This window comes from Juglans regia, chromosome 16 (assembly GCF_001411555.2).
Source record: "Juglans regia cultivar Chandler chromosome 16, Walnut 2.0, whole genome shotgun sequence".
NCBI classification, from domain to species: Eukaryota; Viridiplantae; Streptophyta; class Magnoliopsida; order Fagales; family Juglandaceae; genus Juglans; species Juglans regia.
Genome location: NC_049916.1, coordinates 18,758,472 through 18,778,490, shown reverse-complemented (window position 1 = coordinate 18,778,490; position 20,019 = coordinate 18,758,472). Strand labels below are relative to the sequence as shown.

At 35.6% G+C, this 20,019-nt stretch overlaps 2 protein-coding genes across 2 annotated transcripts; one reads left to right on the top strand and one right to left on the bottom strand.

Moving 5' to 3' along the window:
- Positions 1-5,670: 5,670 nt before the first annotated feature.
- On the top strand, positions 5,671-10,659 carry LOC108989825 (protein WVD2-like 7). The gene is made up of 8 exons (XM_018963580.2): positions 5,671-6,086; positions 6,295-6,954; positions 7,072-7,482; positions 7,607-7,671; positions 8,462-8,558; positions 8,673-8,744; positions 8,935-9,045; positions 10,186-10,659. Exons 1-8 carry the CDS (start codon positions 6,045-6,047, stop codon positions 10,216-10,218), a joined length of 1,491 nt encoding a protein of 496 aa, XP_018819125.1. The 5' UTR covers positions 5,671-6,044; the 3' UTR covers positions 10,219-10,659.
- Positions 10,660-11,798: 1,139 nt separating this feature from the next.
- Positions 11,799-14,467, bottom strand: LOC108989824 (formin-like protein 8). The gene is made up of 2 exons (XM_018963579.2): positions 13,319-14,467; positions 11,799-13,210 (listed from the first exon to the last, which is right to left on the bottom strand). The coding sequence occupies exons 1-2, from the start codon at positions 14,290-14,292 to the stop codon at positions 11,890-11,892; spliced, it is 2,295 nt and encodes a 764-aa protein (XP_018819124.1). The 5' UTR covers positions 14,293-14,467; the 3' UTR covers positions 11,799-11,889.
- Between the last annotated feature and the right edge of the window lie 5,552 nt (positions 14,468-20,019).

The following is a 20,019-nucleotide window of genomic DNA, read 5'->3' as shown; positions in this document are numbered from 1 at the left end:
ATTTTATCTTGAAGTGGCTGTTGGGGAAGTCCACTGCCTCCTCTCCACAATCTCATGGCCAAATAGGAGAAAACTCTTATAAGAAAAAGCTAGATAAAAATCCGAACTCCATCGTGTTGTACGTCGTCACAAAACTTGACACTCTCCCAAAGGAGTATATGTGATTCTCGTGTCAGGAGCAAAAGTAAAAAAGGTGGGGCTCATGGGTTGTGGCAGAAAGAGACCACCAAGGGACTGAAGAGGAGGCGGTCATCGATGGATGCCGATGGTTTGAATGTTTTATTAAACTCTTTAGATATAAGAGTATCTTAGCAGAATCTGGGAAAAACAATTAGAAAAACAATAAAGAAAACATTAAGATGGAGGCGAAAATGGACATATTATAGTTTGGATCAACTACAATAGACATTGGAATCTGTGATGGTGCGTGGGGCCCACACACTTGTCTCCTTGCCACAATAGTCAGATATGAAGGATCTGATGGTGGCCAATCCGTTGGTTCGACGCTTGTGGTGAGAAAAGCTCCTGGAAGGGGTGGCACGTGAGGCCCACGTGCGGCGATTATCACGAAATTGCCACTTCTCTTCGAATGATTGGCGCCTGGGAACCTTCTCGTACCGTGCGTGTCTCTCGGATGTTGTCGAAAAATTACACATGTCTTTTTCAATGTTGGAGGAAAAAATCAACTAAGAAAATAAAACTAACTTTATAGACAAAGTGGGTAGACGAAGAAAGAGAAAAGAGAGAAGGAGGAGGAAGCCGAGGCTCCAGCAAAAAAAAAAAAAAAAAAGATCTGGGTTTGGAGACTTTTTTTGAGAGAGAGAGAGAAAACCACGGGCAGAAAATTATCGCTTATTTCTTTTCCAACTTGTTTTCAAAGATTGATGCCCTATCTCACTTGGAACAAAAGATGTAGGCTACATATATAGTCAGAAGTTTCATGAGGAGAGACTAAAGCTTTTCTTTTTTTCTTTTTAAACAAATTTTGAGTTGCCATGCATGCTTGTGTGCATCTTATTTTCCTGGGATTTCAACTCTCGAGTTGCTTGTATCCATATGTGTATTACAGCTAAGGCTAACTTATGAACTTGTTTAGGACGATGCCTTTTGTAAAGGTTGTATTTTGTACGCCTGAGCTAACTTTCAGCAACCCGAGTTGGGATATTTCTACCTGCAATCATAAAGATAAAGGTGAGCTTGGTGGTAGTCCGGGGAGCCTCTAATGCTAAAATTAGTGCTTTGTCTAAAAGAATTAGAGGAGAATAACAGAGCTCAGAAAGCTTCTTTCGTACTTGGAGCATGGCTTTTATATGAGGTTTCGGGGGGACATTCTCGTACCTTATGTCAGGGCTCTGTGTCCAGCCCACAGTCCTTGGTCATAGCCTTTAATGTGGCGTAGCGTCTGAGGTAGTACCATTAATACGACGTGGTATTTGAGGTGACGCCATTAATGCGATATGGCTTCTCGAATGGTGTCTCTATGGTTGGTGATTGGCATGGTCCCTAATTGTCCCCATAGTCAGAGAATTGAGGGTTGCCCGTGATTTCCTTTCACTTGCTAGTGTAGAGCCTTTAATGCTGGGCATCACAGCCGAGTGTCAGGGTCGACGCGTTCCGTCTGTCCCCTTGGACTTATTTCCCATGCAATGCATTCCCTTTCTGCTAGCACAGTTTGTAAGCTAGACTTTTTTGGTGATTCCTGGGCTGTGGAAGGGGAAGATCTAGTCCGAGAGGGGCCTTAGTATCTGGCCCAGTCCCAACCCAGTGGGCTGGGAGGAGGATATCCCTTCTAGTTACTCCGCCAATTCTTACCAAACGTGTTCAGTGGGAATTCCTTTATTTCTAGGCACGTTTCAGTTGCACATCTTTGACAGATTGATGTGTACTTGAATGTGCCCGTTTGGCTTCCTTCGTCTAGGTAACGGCTAACGGTTCCCTTAGTGTGCCGCTTCATGCAATGCATGTTGTGGGATCTGCACCCATTCACTCTCTCCTTCATAATGCATGTTGGTTCGTGCCTTGGGGAACTTTAAACGACGTGAGTGCCTATTCAAGTCCATCCCCCTTCCCTTTTTCGGTCTGTTTGCTTTCACTATTTCTCGACGTCTTTGAGTCTTTGCCTTCTTCTCATTTCTTGCTATTTCTTAGTTTGCTTCCGTTATCTGCTTCCATGGCACCTAAGAATGCTTCTCGCATTTTTCCCTGAGGCTCAAGCTCCTCCCGCCCATCCAAACCTTTCAAAACTGCTAGTGGGGATAGATCCTCCAGAGGCTCGCACCGAGTCCCAACATTTTGATGGGCCCAACTGGAGGTCGGAGGCTACTCCGGCTTTTTTGAGGTCACCGAAGACCTCATTTGGAGTCCTAGACTCCGTCATCTTTTAGGTCCCTAAGGCCCGTGAAGGGGCCATAGACCCTAAGGGTTATGCCTCGAGAGTGGCGTTATACCATGACATGTTTACTAGTTTTTGTTAGTAGTACTCGGATAGATTTGCCCAAGATTTTCACTATAGTAGCGAGAGGCTGCCTTGGATAGGATTGCATCAATTCTGGATCAATTGTTGTTGTTGAAGAAGTTCTCTGTCTCCTACTCCATAGACTTGAATAGGAGAGTATATCGATTTGAGATTTTGAGAATTCAGTAAAATAGATGGAAACGGAGGGCCAACTCAATTGCAGCTTCGCAGGCGTCTATGAAACACATATCTATACAACATGTAGGTGTGGATGGTTAGATCTTGAAGATCTGAGACCTATAAACTTGATAGAGTGGTGCGTGTGGCGTTTGGACCTCCAATGGTGAGTGGCGCGTGAGCTTAGAGGTGGCTGAAAAGCCGTAAATTAGTCCTTTTTTCGTGCTAAAGGAGAAAAACACACCAAAACTTTACATTCATGGCTTCTAAGCCCTGGGAGAGGAAAAGGGAGAGAGGGAGGAGCGGGTGCTCCTTCCCACTTAGATCAGCGCTTCTTTTGGATCAAGAGAAATGAGCTTAAAGAAAAAGGGTGTGATTCATAGTTTTGAATTTGTTTTGTTTTAAATTCTGATCCGTTCTTGTCAATTCTAGACTATATTCTACTCTGGACTGTTTTAGTTGCAATTTGTTTTAGTTGCAATTTTGTGATCTTCTTGAGTTTGGATGTCACGTTTGTAAATTTAAATATGGCATTTATGTAATTTTAAAATCTAAAAGAGATTTATATATATATTTTTATTTTTAAATATGTTCCCTTATTCTCTCTTTTTTTAATCTCATAATTTTTCAGCTCTTTAGTGTTTTTTTTTCCTTTTTTTTTTTATTTTTTTTATTTTTATGTCTCAACTCACATTTGTGTTTTTTTAATATTATCTTTTGACAACAATATCTCTATTTTTTTAATGGTTTCAACATATATTTATTTTAAAAATCTTTAATTCTTCCTTATTATATATATATATAGACACACACATACACAAATACATATATGAAACACACTTACATATATATGTATTTCTTTTATTAATTATTATTCTATATATAGCTAATCCCAAAACGGTTCACCAAAATACATCAATGTCAAAATATTATTTTTTAATACTTAAACCGAATGATTACAGAAACAGAATTTCAAACACCGGTGTGGTTTAGAAAGAGATCGGGCTATATAATTAAAGTTTAGTGATAGTAATTTTGATTGTGATAAAACAAACCGACAAACATTATAATTAAAAAAATGAAACACGACGTTGAGATAAGATTTTGATATGTTATTTACGTTGGCGGTTAAACTTAAGGGTTTATTGTATCTTATACTCTCTTTAAAATAAAGTGTGATTTATTATTAAAAAATAATTTTTTGAGTGAATCTCATATTTATTTATTTTTAAAAAATATATATATATAAGACTTGGATATTTTAAGATTATAAATATTATTTCTTTTTATAATTATTATTTAATGTAAATAATAACTCACAATAGCACGGAAAGAAGTTATTCTAGTTTACATTGTACTACTTGGCTAAGGTTTTGTTTATTTTCACAAATTTTTAAAACTATCTCATTTCATCTCAATATTCAAATACAAATACTTTTCAATTTAAAATTTTAATGTTTCAACTTTTTTTTTTTAATCATGACCTAATCATTATAATTTTTTTAAATTTTTAAACAAAATACAAAAAATAATACTTCTCTTCATCTTAGATTTTTTCATATCAAATCATATATGTCAATGTTACATATTTTATGTGAATTCATGTCTACTACTACTACTAAATAGATAACTACTTAAAATGTATCACATCGAAAAATGTGACTGAAAATGGAATGACTTAGGATAAAGAACAACATTTCTTTTAGGAATGAAAATATGGACTAAACCTTGGTCAAACCTTTTGGATTTATTAATTTCATCTCATCTCATCATTATAATTTTTTCAAAATCTCATACAAAATATAATAAACAATTCAACTTTTTCAAATCTTAAAACAATAATAATATTAAAAAAAATATTCTAACAATATTTTTTTCAATTTTTTATCTTTTATCTAAAATCATCTCATTTAATCTCTGAATCCAAACCAACCCTTATGATATTTTTATATGAAAACATTTATACTTTATTTTGTTTCGAGTTACTCTAATCAAAGTTGAAAATATTTATTTTTTAAGGCTCATTTTGCCAACTCCAATTTTCAAATGCAATATTCCAACTCAGTCAATTTGAGTGTAGGTATATTGAATTAGAGAAATTGATATGTAAACCTATATATTCACATACACAATACACCATTGAAGTGAAAGTTTTCTTAGATTTTTATAACTTTAATTAGTATGCTGTTTTTAATAGGAAAATCAGGTTGAAAGAGCCATTGATCAACTGACTAATGTCATTAGAAATTTTAAAACTTGTTGGAGCAACTTTTGATTTCATTTTTAATTACAATAAAGAAGACCAACTTATATAAATAATGTAACTTTAAATTAATAATTAATTTCAAGATCATAGGACATAATATAATATTAATATTAAGTGAGATATAATGAAAAGTGGGCAGAAGATTTGGCTGCGAAGATTTTTGGCCAACCTGTTGCGAATGGTTTGACGTACAATTTCTTCGTTTTGGCCATCCTTCTATAAGAAGGGACAACGTATAAAGCTCAGCAACAAATCATACGGTGCCATTTTCCGCTGGATATTTCTCAGACAGCATAATGCTTTTGCTGTCGTCTTGTTCAACCAACTCAATCGTGCGGTCCAGCTAAGGCCATGGAAGTCTTGATTATTTAGTTCAGACAAGCCTGTCATTCACTGCTTTTCGAAGTGGGCCTTCCTCACCATTTGCATCTTTTTCATGGTTGATGATCTAGTCGATGTTTTTGGGTTACTGTGTCCTTCTCTCGAGCCCTGCTGCTTAAGAGATCTTAAGGGTTTTTTTTTTTCTCGTAGAAAATGGCGATAAATTGGTTGTGATATCTCAGTTCCTTTAACGTGCCGACTTTGTTCTGTTGAAACTTCATAATTGAGCCCAACTAAGCTAGATGTCCTCATTAAAAGCTTACCAAATACTGCTCCAAAAGTTCTCTTTTTCTCTCAAGAATCATATTTTTCTCTCACAATAGTTTTTGACTTTTTATATTGGCTATAAAATAGTGAAAGCCAAATCATGTTTTGGAAATATGATTTGGGTCATCGATTTTCTTTTTTCACTGTTGTTGATTGGATTATCATGTAGGGTCTTTTCAGAAGTTCCATAAGCGGACATGTTTGTCATTTTCTGGAAAACGCTTGGTGGTAAATGAGTGTTGGGGTAAAAAGGAAAAAGGACTAGAAATGTGGAACACAACACGTGGACATGTCATCTTTTCCTTCGTTGCTTGCATTTGTTTAGTGTGTTCTTTTTGTCTCTGTATTGAATTTGCCCATTCTCGAATCTCGATCTTTAAGTGAGATCCATTGAACTGAGGGTCTGCCTGTGCTAGTCACAAACTGGAGCCTATGGTATAGACAGTTTTGCGTCTTGGCGTGGTAGCTGGAAATTCAACCGGGAGTCCTGTCACTCAGATGGGTGAATCAATAGTGGATGTTCCCAGATATGAAGATAAGGTGCGCATAAATCTGTCCTTCAAATCTGTAAAAAAGCGAGTTCTTTGTTTGGTTTTCTTTTTTCATGTTGTTTGTTTTGTGGCTTATTGAGTGATTATGTATCCGAGGTTGCTAAATGTCCACACTGTTTTTGTTATTCCGAGATGCCGTTCTGTTTCTTTGCTTGAAAATATGATTGGGTTTTGGCTTTTCTTTGATATATGAACAGACAGGAGAGACGGCTGCCTCGAAACCTGGATTTGAAGTGTCCGTTTCATTCGGTAGGTTTGAGAATGATTCGCTTTCTTGGGAGAAATGGTCAACTTTCTCGCCCAACAAGTACTTGGAAGAAGTTGAGAAGTGTGCTACACCCGGATCGGTGGCTAAGAAGGCGGCCTACTTCGAAGCCCATTACAGGAAGATTGCTGCTCGCAAAGCTGAGATAATGGAGCAAGAAAAGCAAATGGAAGACGATTCCTTGAGGGCAGAAAATCAAAATGGTGTAGATCTGACCGTAAATGCTTGTGGTGCTGGTTCCGAATTTGATGTATCTGATCGCCACTGTTCTGCAGAAGACGTTGCTATGCAACAAATCAATTTGATCAGTGAGGTGATTAGCACCCAAGTGGATGATCTGAAGGAGGATGCTGCAATCAGTACAGAAAGTCAAAGGTCAGCATCTGAGGGAGTGAAAGAAGAAATAGGTTGTACAGTAGATATCCCCAAGTCAAAAGAACCGGTTTTGGTAAAAGAAGAAGAGGAATCTGCCGTGGTTGAATCTCAAGACATGAAGGAAGTTTCACACAATTGTAACAATGAAATGGGACATGCTACACACGTTAAAGTAGAAAACGTGATGTTGAACCACCATCCCAAGGAATTTAAGAAGGTGAAGTGCTTGATTTCTCTTACTAATTGATCTTTATTGGGGAACTTAGATGTATTGAAACTTAGGGTTTTTGGTTGGATCTGGTGTCTCATATTATTCATAGGTTTGTTTGTACAGGTTACTTCAGTGAATGAGGAGAGAACTGTGACCAGGTTAAAGAAGAAACCAGTGTCACCCGGGACGAAAACATCACATATTTCCACCCCTAAAGTGTCAAAGCTTATACTAACTCCCACTGCGTCATCTGCATCACAATCTTCAACAAAGAAGGGAAATTATTCATCTTTACCTAGGAGCAAAAATCCTTCTACTGGTGAAAGCAAGAAAGTTGCTCCAAAGTCTCTGCATGCGTCCCTTAGCTTGGATCCTACAGATTCTAATCAATCTTCCCTTAGGATGACTCGGAAATCTTTCATTATGGAGGAGATGGGGGACAAGGATATTGTCAAACGAGCATTTAAAACATTTCAGAAAAATATCAACCAACCGAAATCTTCTGGTGAAGAGAGAGCTTCTGATCCAAAGCAGGTTTATCATATTAACGAAAAGGCAGCGACCTTTTCAACAACTACTTTTTTCTTGCTGATAAAAGGCTATGATCAACTAATCTAACTTCAGATTTTTCATTTTGTGGAACATTTATTTTTCTTAGGTGCCAATAAAGGGGACAGAACCAAGGGTTTCATCTTCTATGACTCCACGAAAAGAGAATCAAGGGTATTGTTCTGTCTTCACACTTTCCTCAGCATGAGTATATCAACCATTGCATACTTCTGTGTTTGTATTGTGCAGTTTAGTTTTTTGCTCTCAGTATGTGATACTTGCATCTCCAGAATATTTGGTTTATGATTTTCCGTCTGCCTTTCATATTTGATCTGTTTGCTTTGAACTATGTTATTTTTTCTGATCTAAACAAAACAGAACAAGGATAGAGCAAATGGTGAAATCTGAATAGGTTCAATTTTATTTGGGACGGGTTATGTCCAATCATATAAAGCAGACACCTGAATGCTAAGTATGGCTCGTAATAATATATCCTCCAAGGTTTATAACTAATCGTTCACCAATTGAGGCACTACTTCACCTACTAAAATATGAACCATCTCTACCCCGAGACTCTTATCACAATTATGAATTGTCAAATCTTAGCTGTAGGCGCCTCCAGTCCCACACAAATGTGCAAGGAGATCCAATTCTCACTATTTTTGTTAATTACTGGTTGCTGCGGGCATTCCCCAAGGTCTGCTTCCACACCCTTGTGATGAAAGGCGGTTGGTGCGGTGTAAATGAAGATTAAGTAGGGAAAAATTTCCTTCTGGGGTATTCCCAAATGTCCTTGCTTCAACTATGCTTCTTCTATTGATTTATTTTCCTGTCCAACACTCGTGTACATAAAGTGGCTTGTCCCCTTAAATATTTTGCATTATTATTAGGGATGGTTATTTTTTTGAATTATTTGAGTTTTCTTTTATGGTAAGTTGAATATTTCATTGTTGTCATGGAATAGGTCACTAAAAGTAGGTGGCGTGGATAAAAAATGTGCTAAGGCGGCCCCTTCATCTTTTCACTTGAGAAGTGATGAAAGAGCAGAGAAAAGAAAGGAGGTACCCATTGACACCCCCCAAAATCCTCTTATTTCATGCATTTTTGAACTATTGAAGATACAATGCTGTCTTAACTGAATATATTGTAATCTCTTTTTACCAATTTATTTTTAGCTTTCAAAGAAATTGGAGGAGAAGTCGAATGCCAAAGAGGCAGCAAGGACTGGCCTTCAATCAAAACCAAAGGTAAACTTGATTTATGATGAGTTCTGTTTAAAGAGCACATATAATTCCCTGTTGAGCGATCTAATTCAAAGGATGTCCTCAAGCAATCATTTTCTATGAGCAACTATTACTAGCATTAGTTTATCCGAAGAAGGAGCTGAGAATTAGGAGGATGGCTCCTCAAATAATCAACACCCTATGCTTGATGCAGGTGGAAAAAGGAGCTGAGATCAGAAAATTAAGACAGAGCTCTAATTTTAAAGCCACACCATTGCCTGCCTTTTATGGGGGATTAAAAGTTTCAAAAAGTATTTCAGATAAGGTATAGCATGTCTCTGTGCCTCTTATCATTTCATTGCAATCCATTTCTTTCTTTTTTCCTTTATCTGTATTTTAAATTAAGTGTTTCACTTGATTTTTTTTTTAATTGTGGGGATTTAATAAAGAAACTTGAGTCCCTAATTAAGTCAACTAGTACAAGTGTTCCACAGCATTCTTCTATCTTTCTTTACTGTTAAAAGTATTCTGTCAAGTTGGCATCACATTAAGTAGTCCCAATAAACATGATGGTTTCTCACTGTTAACCATTTTGTTCTACTTTTTGCTTTCTTTCCTCCAACAGTATGCATTTTGTAGAATCGTAGGCATGGGAGGAATGTGAGTACATAATCATGTGGAAAATCAGGCATTAGAGGTGTTCCATAGTTTTGAATAGCAGCAATTTCGCATAACCACTGGAGAATTGCCTCCACTCAACTTTTGCTTTTAGCTATGTATTAATATTCAAGATCAGTTTCTTTCTTTTCTCCTGAACTCCAGAAAATCTGATTATACGTGATATAAGAAAATGCCTCATGTTTTCTTGTCTGGACTTGGATTTGTGAAGTCATCATGTTATCTTGGATTGTGTGAGTATATTCTGCAAGCATGTATTGTCCCACATTGAGTGTATACCAAGTTGATCTAGACTATAGAGAAGTTATCACGGATAGTCCCAAATATGTCCAGTCCTTTTGTGGTATCAGAGCCAGTTTTGTAGCACTATATGGCTTGGGATTGCTACAATGCAAACACAGTTTCTCCTAACGGGGGGGACAAGTAGGTTTTGAGGAGGATACTTGCGGTGCCCGAGATTGTGTGGACTGACTTGAACGGTGAAGGTATTGCATGGACATAGAAGTCATCATGCAGATACTTGGTTGAAACCATTTTAGCGGTAGTGAGAAGCCATTCTTCCATGGATCTTGATGCAATTATATGACCTTTTTACTAAAGGAATTCCCAAGTCGGATAAGCCAACCTTCAGTTCCCTGTCATTTAGATCATTGAGTCAGGAGCTTTCTATATGTTCAGATACTTGAGATCAAGAATGAAAATTTTGAAGTGCATACATCTATATTTCAATACCGTCCTTAGTTTTTATCAGCCATGAATTTATATGTTACTTTATCAAATTATGCAGGAAGTATTGAAAAATGCGATTCATGGTGAGTGATGTTCTTCGGAAAGTTGTACTTCATGTTCTAAAGATATACTTCTTGCTTTCGAAGCTAAATGGTTGGGTGCATAAGGAAAGATTTGCATAAAGGAATTTCTTCTCAGTATGGAATCGTGGCATAATATATATTACTTATGAGGTGCAGACTTCATTCCTGATCAATGGCCAGAAGAGAGAACCCATATCATGAGTCTTCTTGTGTATGTACGGCATATTATAAGTACTGTGCAGGAGATATTAAAGAGGTTGGGACACTGCTACCTTCCATTGACACTCCCTCGCCTTGCTTTTGCTCTCTCAAACCAAATTTGGATAAAGCAAATAAATAAATTTATAAATATGTGTACTATATATGATTTTTGGTCTTTTTTATAATACGGACTACATGTAACACTAAAATTTAATTTTATTAAGATTATAGATTGCCAATGTGTGACATGGTGGAACGATCGAGTTTTCTGTTTAGATTTATTGGGGTTCAACAATCTTTTTGATGAAAATCTTTGGGTTCAATCTTTGGGTCTGTGATACAATCTTTTCCATTTTTTGGGAACAATGGGCATAATCAATTGATATATCCTAATTCCCATGGACCAAGAAATATTAGAATATAGCAGGAGGATTTAGATGGCGAATGCCATCTTAGCGGATTGAGTGCAAAATGTGACTGTGGAACAAGAGGAAAAGTCTTTTTGCAAGCGAGTTCGTGTACCAAATCGTGCATCGATGTTAACATGTAGGGTATTCGTTTAATGAAACAGTACGAATTGAAGATGTAAATGATTTTCATGAGAGAGAGAGGACCTTCTCTCAAAAATTTTTCTTCTTTTATTTTTCTTTCAATAAAAAAGGCTATGTGTCAGTACGTTGTTTGATGCGCCAAATCGCTTGTACCTAGCAAGGCTTGAAACCAGAACCCCCAGTACACTTCCATTCAAAAATTGAATAATATAAGGTGGAAGGTATAATGAGAAATGTTATTTGAAATCGTGGAGTGTGAAAGCGCTGCGTAATTCCTTTAAAAAAAGTGAGTAAATGCGAGATTCACATGAAAAAAAAATTAATATTTTAATAGTGAATCTCACTCTTTTTCAAAATGATTGCTTAAACACTCTACAACTGTACATAGCATTACTCAGGTATAATATATAGAACAGGAACCGGATGACCTGCCACTGAAGATTTTTCATAAAAATCCAACCAATTCCTCTTTTCCTCTCATTTCGACGGTTTCATAAGTTCTTGTTGTATTATATATGGTTCAAGCATATCAGCGTTGAGATGAAGGTCTTTATAAAGAAATATCAGTCTGTTCATTTGGACGTTTTGATCTGTAAAAATAACTTCCTTTACCTGGTGCCTACAAAAGAATTGACCCAGAAATAGGCCTTGGGTATGAACATAATTAACTCATTCCCTCGCATCCTTAACTGTGTTTTAGAAGAATCAACATTAAACCTGCATGTGCATGACTATTTTTTTTTTTTTTAATTTTTGAGTTTATAAATGCTCTGACCTTCCAATGACTTGAAGGGTTTTAGTCAAGAATTTGATAAAATTCACTTTGAGCTGTCCATTTCACAATTTAAATCCTGTGTAGCATATCTACAGTGAACACAATTCTTCTACTTTTCCTATCGAACAATCTTGCATGATAAAGTACCTAATTCACAAATCATCTGATTCACTAGAACTACTCCTTGACTTATCCGACATGAAATATTCGGGCAAGTTAGGGAACCTCACGGCGGTCTTTAAAGGCGGCGACTTTGGTGATGTTGATCCCAATGCTGTTGCTGTCGATGTCTTCTGCCTCTGTAGGGTTCGTGCAATTTCAACACAGGCCTGATCAACCATCCCAAGAAAATCTTTTACTATAACAAATAGTTGAAGTGGGAATGCTCCCTTGTCCTTTGAAGCTCCTGCTTGATAATATTCTGTCGTTGTCTTGACAAGCTCCATTACCCTTGTTTCTTCCTCTCCCAATACCTTTAGTTCTTCTTCCGCTTCTTCAAGAAAAACTTTCATCTCTCTCGCAAACCCTCCTCTATCATTGGCACATTGAGACACAAGTGCTCGAATTTCTGCTGCACGGGCTGTCAAAGCTGAGATCATGCCCGCGAAGGTGTCATAATCAATAGTGGCTGCTTTCTTTACATTAGAGAACTCAGCACTGAGGCCTCCCACAATTGGTAATCCAAGCATTTTATATTCCTTGTCTCTTTCTTCCTTTGCTTTTGAACTGTCATGATTAGAGCTGCTGTTGCTGCTACGGCTGCTGCTGCGCTTCAAGCTATGGTTCCTGTTCATAACACACTTTTTTCCCTCGGACCGAACTACTTCTTCCACAACAAAATGGAGTAAGGTGGTCTTTCCATCGGTACTTTTAACATCAGAGAGCTTTCTAAGAGCATTAAGATTGAAGGCTTGAGCATTCCCACGGGCAGTACCCGCATTCATGCGATTGCCAGCCTTCAGGATTGCTTCCAACAGTTTCATAAACAGCCCTCGCGTTCTAAGCTCGTTGCAGCCTAATTCTAGCGTTTGTATAGTTTCCTTAAGCTGAAGAATCTCCGAGTCATAATTCAATCTGAAAAGCATGGCATTGAGATGAGTAAAAGCTGATGGAACAGCTTTCAGGAGGTGGTAGAGGAAGGATTCAGCATTAGCTAGTCTTGTGGGGTCTCCATCATATTTTAGGATCTGGGACTGTTCTTCGTCGGTTGGGGCAGCTCTGGTCAGCTTTTCAAGGGTATCTGCATCAAGGCCTTGGCCTTCAGTGACTGCATCAAGGATTCCTTCCAGAGAGATCGCCAGAGATTTTAGAACAATCGCAATGTTCTGTGATCTTCGAGGTTCGAGGATAAATATCTGTGCTGGTAAATCAGAATTGGGATTGCCTCGATCCATTGAGTTATTGTTTCTTTGAGGAGACAATCGGTTGGTGGCAACATAGCCGAAGAGGTGTTCCATGAGATCCCCATCAAACCTGAATGATCAAATTTGATATTATTTGGAGTCAGCAAAACCGGCCAAAGGTGAGAGAAACATATAATCTATCCGAATCCCAACATGCAAATTAATTTATCACAATTACCTAAAAGAACCACGATCGATTTTGTCCCACACCATGGAATGATTTGTATTAGTATTGACCTTATCCCAATGCAGTGGCTTCATTTTTACGGTTCCAGACGAAGGGTCTCCTGGTTTATTGTCACTTGGCATCCCTTTTGGTGGCGCCGGGGGCTGTTTTGATGATGAGTTCAAACTACCTGCCTTAGGTGGTGGTGTTGTGGTAGTTTTCTTACCCGGAATTGGTGGTGGGGGAGGCGGTGCAGCCCTAGAAATTGCCAAAAAAGACGATACAGGTGGCGGTGGAGGCGGAGGCGGTGGTTTTGGCTCCTCAGGATTCGGGTTATTATCCTCTTCTGGTACAACTTTAATGTGAGAAGTTGAAGACTTCCCTCGGAGCAGAGGGACTTCTTGCATAGGCTCAGACGTCCCTGAATCTTGCTTTAGTTCTTTCTTCTCTTCTTCTTCTTCCTTTTTTGAATTAGATAATTCCCCTTTACGCAGATTCTTCGTGGAGCTTTCCCCTTCAATTTCCTTCCAATAAAGCACATCCAAACCATTTTCATCAACAACGAACCCGTTAAGATCCCCATCAAACCTCGGAGACTCATTGCGCTGCCCTGCAGGTCGATCTTCGTTGGAAGCAGTAAGATCTTTCTCTCTTCCGCGTCTCGCAGCAACGCACCTGCGGATCAAAAAGAAGAGTAACCCCGAAAGAACCAGAGTGCTTACTGCGGTACCGGCTACTGCTATTACAATCTTATTATTTGTCGATGACTTCGGTGCCGTTTGCGGTGAGACTCCCCATGGCGATGTCGGCGTAGGGTGGGCGGGTGCTGGGGCCGGAGATGGAGATGGAGCTTCAAAAGGATAGAAAGTCTCGATATTTTGAGGAGAACCGTATTGACATTGGGAGAGAGGAAGCGCAGAAATGAGAAACGCAAAGAAAAGGTGCAGAGAAAGACGCGTCTGAAGCATCATGACAGCCATGATCATGCGTAAGGTAGGTTCTGCAGGAGATTACATAGAAACAGAAGCCGTTCTATTCTCTGTGTATGCTAGAGATTAGAGGTATTCTCTGTCGTGTGGCATTTGGGATTTTGTCTCTGACAATTTCAAAACAGTGTTTGTAGTTAGTTGTCATTCCTTTTATCTTTCCTAGCATTTTGTGTACAAATGGCCAGAAAAAGAACAATGACAGAATGACAGGGACGCCATTTATACAGCTTGTTTACGCGTTAAACTGTCTTAATAAAAATAATTAAATTTAATTATTATATACTTCCTCTAGATACAATGAGACATTTATATATATTTTTAAAGACTAATGTTATGCAGAAGTTTTAAATGTATAAATCTTTTATAAAAATATGAATCTCATAAAAAAAAAGTGAAATTTTCACACTTTTTTATGGTATGATCCACTTTTGTATAAATGATTTGCATGAAGCCTGTACATTTGAGACTTTTATATATATATATATATATATATATATATATATTATTTCTTATTTTTAAAACTCTAACTTAAAAATTGAGATAGAAGCTTCTTTATAAAGAAGGAAGTGTAGGTCTATATACAATTTTTTCATAAAACAATTTACATATGGGCATGATTAAATTTAATACATTAGGTCTATTTTATATAAAAAAAGAGTTTTACGATATGAGATCACATTAGACCACCTCAATATATAAGTTTTTTATTATGTAATCACGTGTAGACTAAGACTTCGTTTGGATAGTGAAAGTGTTTTATTTTATCTAATTTAATCTCATCTCTTTATTACAACTCTTTTAAATTTTTACATAAAATATAATAAATATTTTAAATATTTTAAATTTTAAAACTATAATAATATTTTAACAATATTTTATTCAGTTTTCAATTCATCTCATTTCAACTTACTATACAAACGACACGTAAATATTTCTCTTAAGAAATAGATGTAACATAAAAATAGCATGTACTTGTTAAATGTATTTCTTAATTATTCGGATTAAGACCTTGCTCTTTAAATCAATCCATGCTATTATATTTTGTGTGGTTACTCTTTCGAACTGTATTATGGGCAGAATGTTTCAAAAAAAATAAAAAAAAAAAATTGTTGGGCAGAAGAGTAAAATTGGACACATTATAGTCAAATAATAAATTCCAGATGCGACACACAGAAAAAAGTATGTGGTTGAAATATTATAGTAAGATAGGGTCAAAGGGAAGACTTCATCAACATTTATTTCTTTTCCTTTTCCTTTTTCTCTCAGGTTATGATTGTGGTTGAAAGTTTCTTTCTTGCAATCCGGAGTCTCCTTAGGTAACTTAAAAATGAATGCAGAAAATAATTCATTAAATATATATCCATATCCATAAGTTTGCATTTTGTTATATTAAATATATTATATATATTACTGATGCGAAAGCTAACCACATCTGCTATTATTACAAAAATATTTATATCTTTCTTTTTTATTTAAATTATTAAATAATATTAATTCGAATTATCTTAAACAAAACTGAATCCTTACAAGTCGGCTTTGTTTGCTTCATAAATTCATTTCAATTCATCATTATAATTTTTTTAAATTTTAATATAAAATATAACAAATAATTTAATTTTTTCAAATCTCAAAATAATAATAATATTAAAAAATAATATTTTAACAATATTTTATTATCTCAACTCAACTCAATTCAACATCCAAACACAACTTAAATCTTTTCATGTCTTATATATCACAAGTCTCTTTGATTTAAGAGACAGAATCAAAGATTTAGGCTCGTTTGTTTTTAGAGATGAGATGAGTTGAGATTAAAATTAAAAAGTTGAATAAAGTATTGTTAAAATATATTTTTTAATATTATTTTTATTTTAAAATTTGAAAATTTTGAATTGTTTATTTTATTTTATATTAACAGTTAAAAAAATTATAATAATGATATGAGATAAAATACTTTCTGAAAATAAACGAGAAAATAAATGGACCTCTCGACCCTCTCCTATGGCCCACTCTGCGAATATATCTTTAACAAGAAGCTTGGTTCATGTGGCAACTTCAATTTTTATTAAGTATTTTATTTTAATTTTGTTATACACAATCATTTTTACATATTTTTTATATATTCTTAAAATAGTTATTTTATATTAATAAAGAATAATTAAAAAAATATAAAAAAAATAACTGTAAATAGAGTTTTGAATATTGACTTCATTAACTATCCGGCAAATTTGAAAGTTGAAAGAAGGTTCCGGGAAATTAGAACGCAGTTAATAGTGTACGAGTGTGTGACCAATCTGTGAACTCGATTTGGCAAATATATGTGCCGACAACTATTGCCGTGTCCGTGTTTTTGGCCATTGTGTCTTCGGGAAAAAACTATGTTGTTTCCTATGTTATACCATCTCTTTGTTTATGCTATTTCTTTTGTTTTTTTTGCTTTTTTCTTCACCTTTTCTTATACAACAACTAAACACGAGTCGTATTATCTGATCATGGCTTTACTCCGCGTTAAATATTGGCATTTTCTGATTATTTCCTCTCCCACTCGATTCTATTATTTAAAAGAAGAGTCTATCTTACATTCAAATCACTGGACTATCTTAATGTTTAGGACTGACTGGTTTGTCCTTAATTAGAATATATCAATTCCTTTATGTTTTGGATTTGCATAAATTTACAAGAACTTTCAAGCATTTGGGTTATCATCATTTGAATAAAAGCATTCAAGCTGGAAGCTAATGATTTTTGTCAAAATCAGCAAACTGAATACGAAATTAGTAGATTTGGTTGAGGGATTGGCACGTTTAATCAAATGGATCGGCTAGAATTAATTTATATACTATCCATACCTAACTTGATATGACTCAAACCCAACACAATAATAAAAAAAATTCCAATCCCATATGTTAGGTTATGAAAATGAAAGAGAAAATTATGAATAAAATTATTTTTCAGAATTAGTTTTGCACTGGTATTTGTGAAAATGGATAGGTAGAGTTAAAACATTGTTAGAATATTATTTTTTAAAGTAATTTTTGTTTTGATGTCTATAAAAATTGTTTTAACATTTGTGTTTAGAAGATGAACTCATCTCAATTAATCATTGATGGGACCTACTACTTTTTCAACTTCTTATAAAAAGTTAAAACACATCGCAAACTATAACTTTACACATTCAAATACATATTTCAACCTATTTATATTCAAACACATCTCAATAGGATCTACAAAATATTATTATTTACAAATTAATTAATATTATCTGACATCACTTCAAAATCAAAATGCAGCCTTGGTTTGAAGTTTTCATGTTTCTTAAACTCTCATTTTCTGATAAAAAAAATAAAAAATAAAAAATAAAAGTTCGTAACCAAAGGTCCAAACAAGCACTATGAACGGCACATAATAAAGGAAACAGATAGAAAAGCCACAAATGTGGCGGGCAGAAAGCCCGACAGCCAGTCATCTATAAATTTATAATCTCTCTCAATATCTTATGGATAGTCAACTGATCCAGGCTGAGCTTTCTTAAAGTTGACTCAATTCATGAATACTAGTGATAGTGATAGCCTCGATTTGGGCATTGACATTTAGCTGCTGAAAGCTAATGTGAAGGGGTTTCTCGATTTCACACTTCACATCTATTTTATTTCTGGGATTGATCGAATTTGATTATGTCACTCATCATGTACAATAGCGTTTCTTTCTCAAGAGTCATCGACTTCACACCTTAGGCTAGCATGCATGGTAAGTTGGTAACAGAATTTGAAATTCTTGGATTTCACGCGTTAGTGGAGAAATTAGAGATGCATCGGTGTCGAGACACACTGATGGATGGTGTCTAGGTCAAGTATCGATTCCAAGTGCAAAGCCATTGCCATGCCTTTGCGGAATTGCTGTGGCTTCATATATCCTTACTGCGTGAACTGTTGATGGAACTAGGATCTTACTACGATAAAAATAGATAAATTGTGATCCACTTAGGGCCGGAACAAATCACACATTTTATATTCTTTCTAATTATATCAAATAAACTACAAAATCCAATCGTTAGTCATGCACTCCTGACCATGTATAGAAACCTACTCATATTCTAATAAAAATAATAATCCTACTCCTATTCAAATTAGAACAACAATAACAATCCTAATTAACATGAACTAGTTTAAAGCAAGAAAACAACTTACAGCCATTATAACTCTTCCTTGAATAAAACACAACTTCATCCCACTTCGTGTTCTACTCTGCTACGACTTCTCTACTTTGTAGTAGGCTTCCAAGTTCCAATTCCATCATTCCTCCCCTCTTCCATAGCAACCTTATCCTCAAGGTGCAACTCTGGAAGCTTTCCTTTTAATTGTTCTGTTTCTTCCCACTTTACATCTTCCACTGTTTCGTGGAGGAAGACTTGAGGCGTCCGACACTTGTGTCTCGGTGTGAACCTTTCATCACCAATTGAAACGTAGCCCTTTCTCCCGCATCTTCTGCATCTCCTCCCAGCTTGATCTTTTGAATTCCAGATTGTTATTGTTACGTGTTGTAAGAGGTGTAGTGATCACTTGAAGGGCTTGTTGCTTGAAGTGATGTTCAACTTCATTCTGGATATGTATTCTCCCTTTGCTTACTTAACCGATATATGTATTCTCCCTTTTTTACAATAATTAATCGATAAGATTTAATAATTTCATATACTAGTATGTGAAAACCATATATGAAATAGATAAGTGCTATCATATTATGTGTATGTATTAATAATTTATGTGGGCATATAATATATTGTTATTATGGATAATTATAAACTAGTTAAATATTAATTATTTATAAATTTATAAAATCTTATAATTCAATAGAGGTTCTACTTGTTAGTTGTACAAATTCAATATTAGGTTTTTTATTTTTTATTTATCTAATTTATTAATTATTAAATCTTATTCAATATTAAGCTCAAGTTTTTTTAGTTGAGCAGAGCTCGACAAGTCAAAGACCGACTCGGCTCGGTTCGATTACAGCCCTAACTTCACCCCACTTCATGTTCTACTCCATTGTAGCTTCTCCACTTTATAGTAGACTTCCAAGTTCCAATTCCATCAACTGCATGTCCCACAACTGGCTCCACTAGTATATGCTATGGTGTGACAATATTGGTGCTATTTATCTGACGACAAATCTGCTATTCCATGCTCAGACCAAGCACTTAGAGATAGACATCCACTTTATTAAGGTGATCATTGCCTCTAAGACATTGCAAGTTTGATTAACAGTCCCAATATCTCTAACCATTTTTTATTTACTATTTCAATAAATGAGAAAAAAAAAAGACACTTGGTGGAAAGAACAGTGAGCATTGGTGATCTTATTGTGTTTATAATTCATTTGGTTTTTCTACTACTCAACTATTTTGCTTTAAACTTGATCGTTTGGGTAGTAAGAATACCTGAAAAGTGTTGAGAATGTTTGTAAATAGTAGTGAAAAATTAATAATATAATATTAAGTAGTAGTAAAAAGTATATGAAAAGTAATGAATAGTAGTAAAAATAGATGAAAAGTAATAATAAAGTGAAAAATAGTAGTGAGAGTGTTTGAGAGTATTTGAGGTACATTCTTTAAACATTTTGAATGTTTCAGTTTGTGTGAAAACCTGGAATGTGATTATTTTCAATAATATTTGCATGCCATACTGGAAATTGCTCTGCTTCTTTGATTTGCAGTTCCTTGGAAATTGA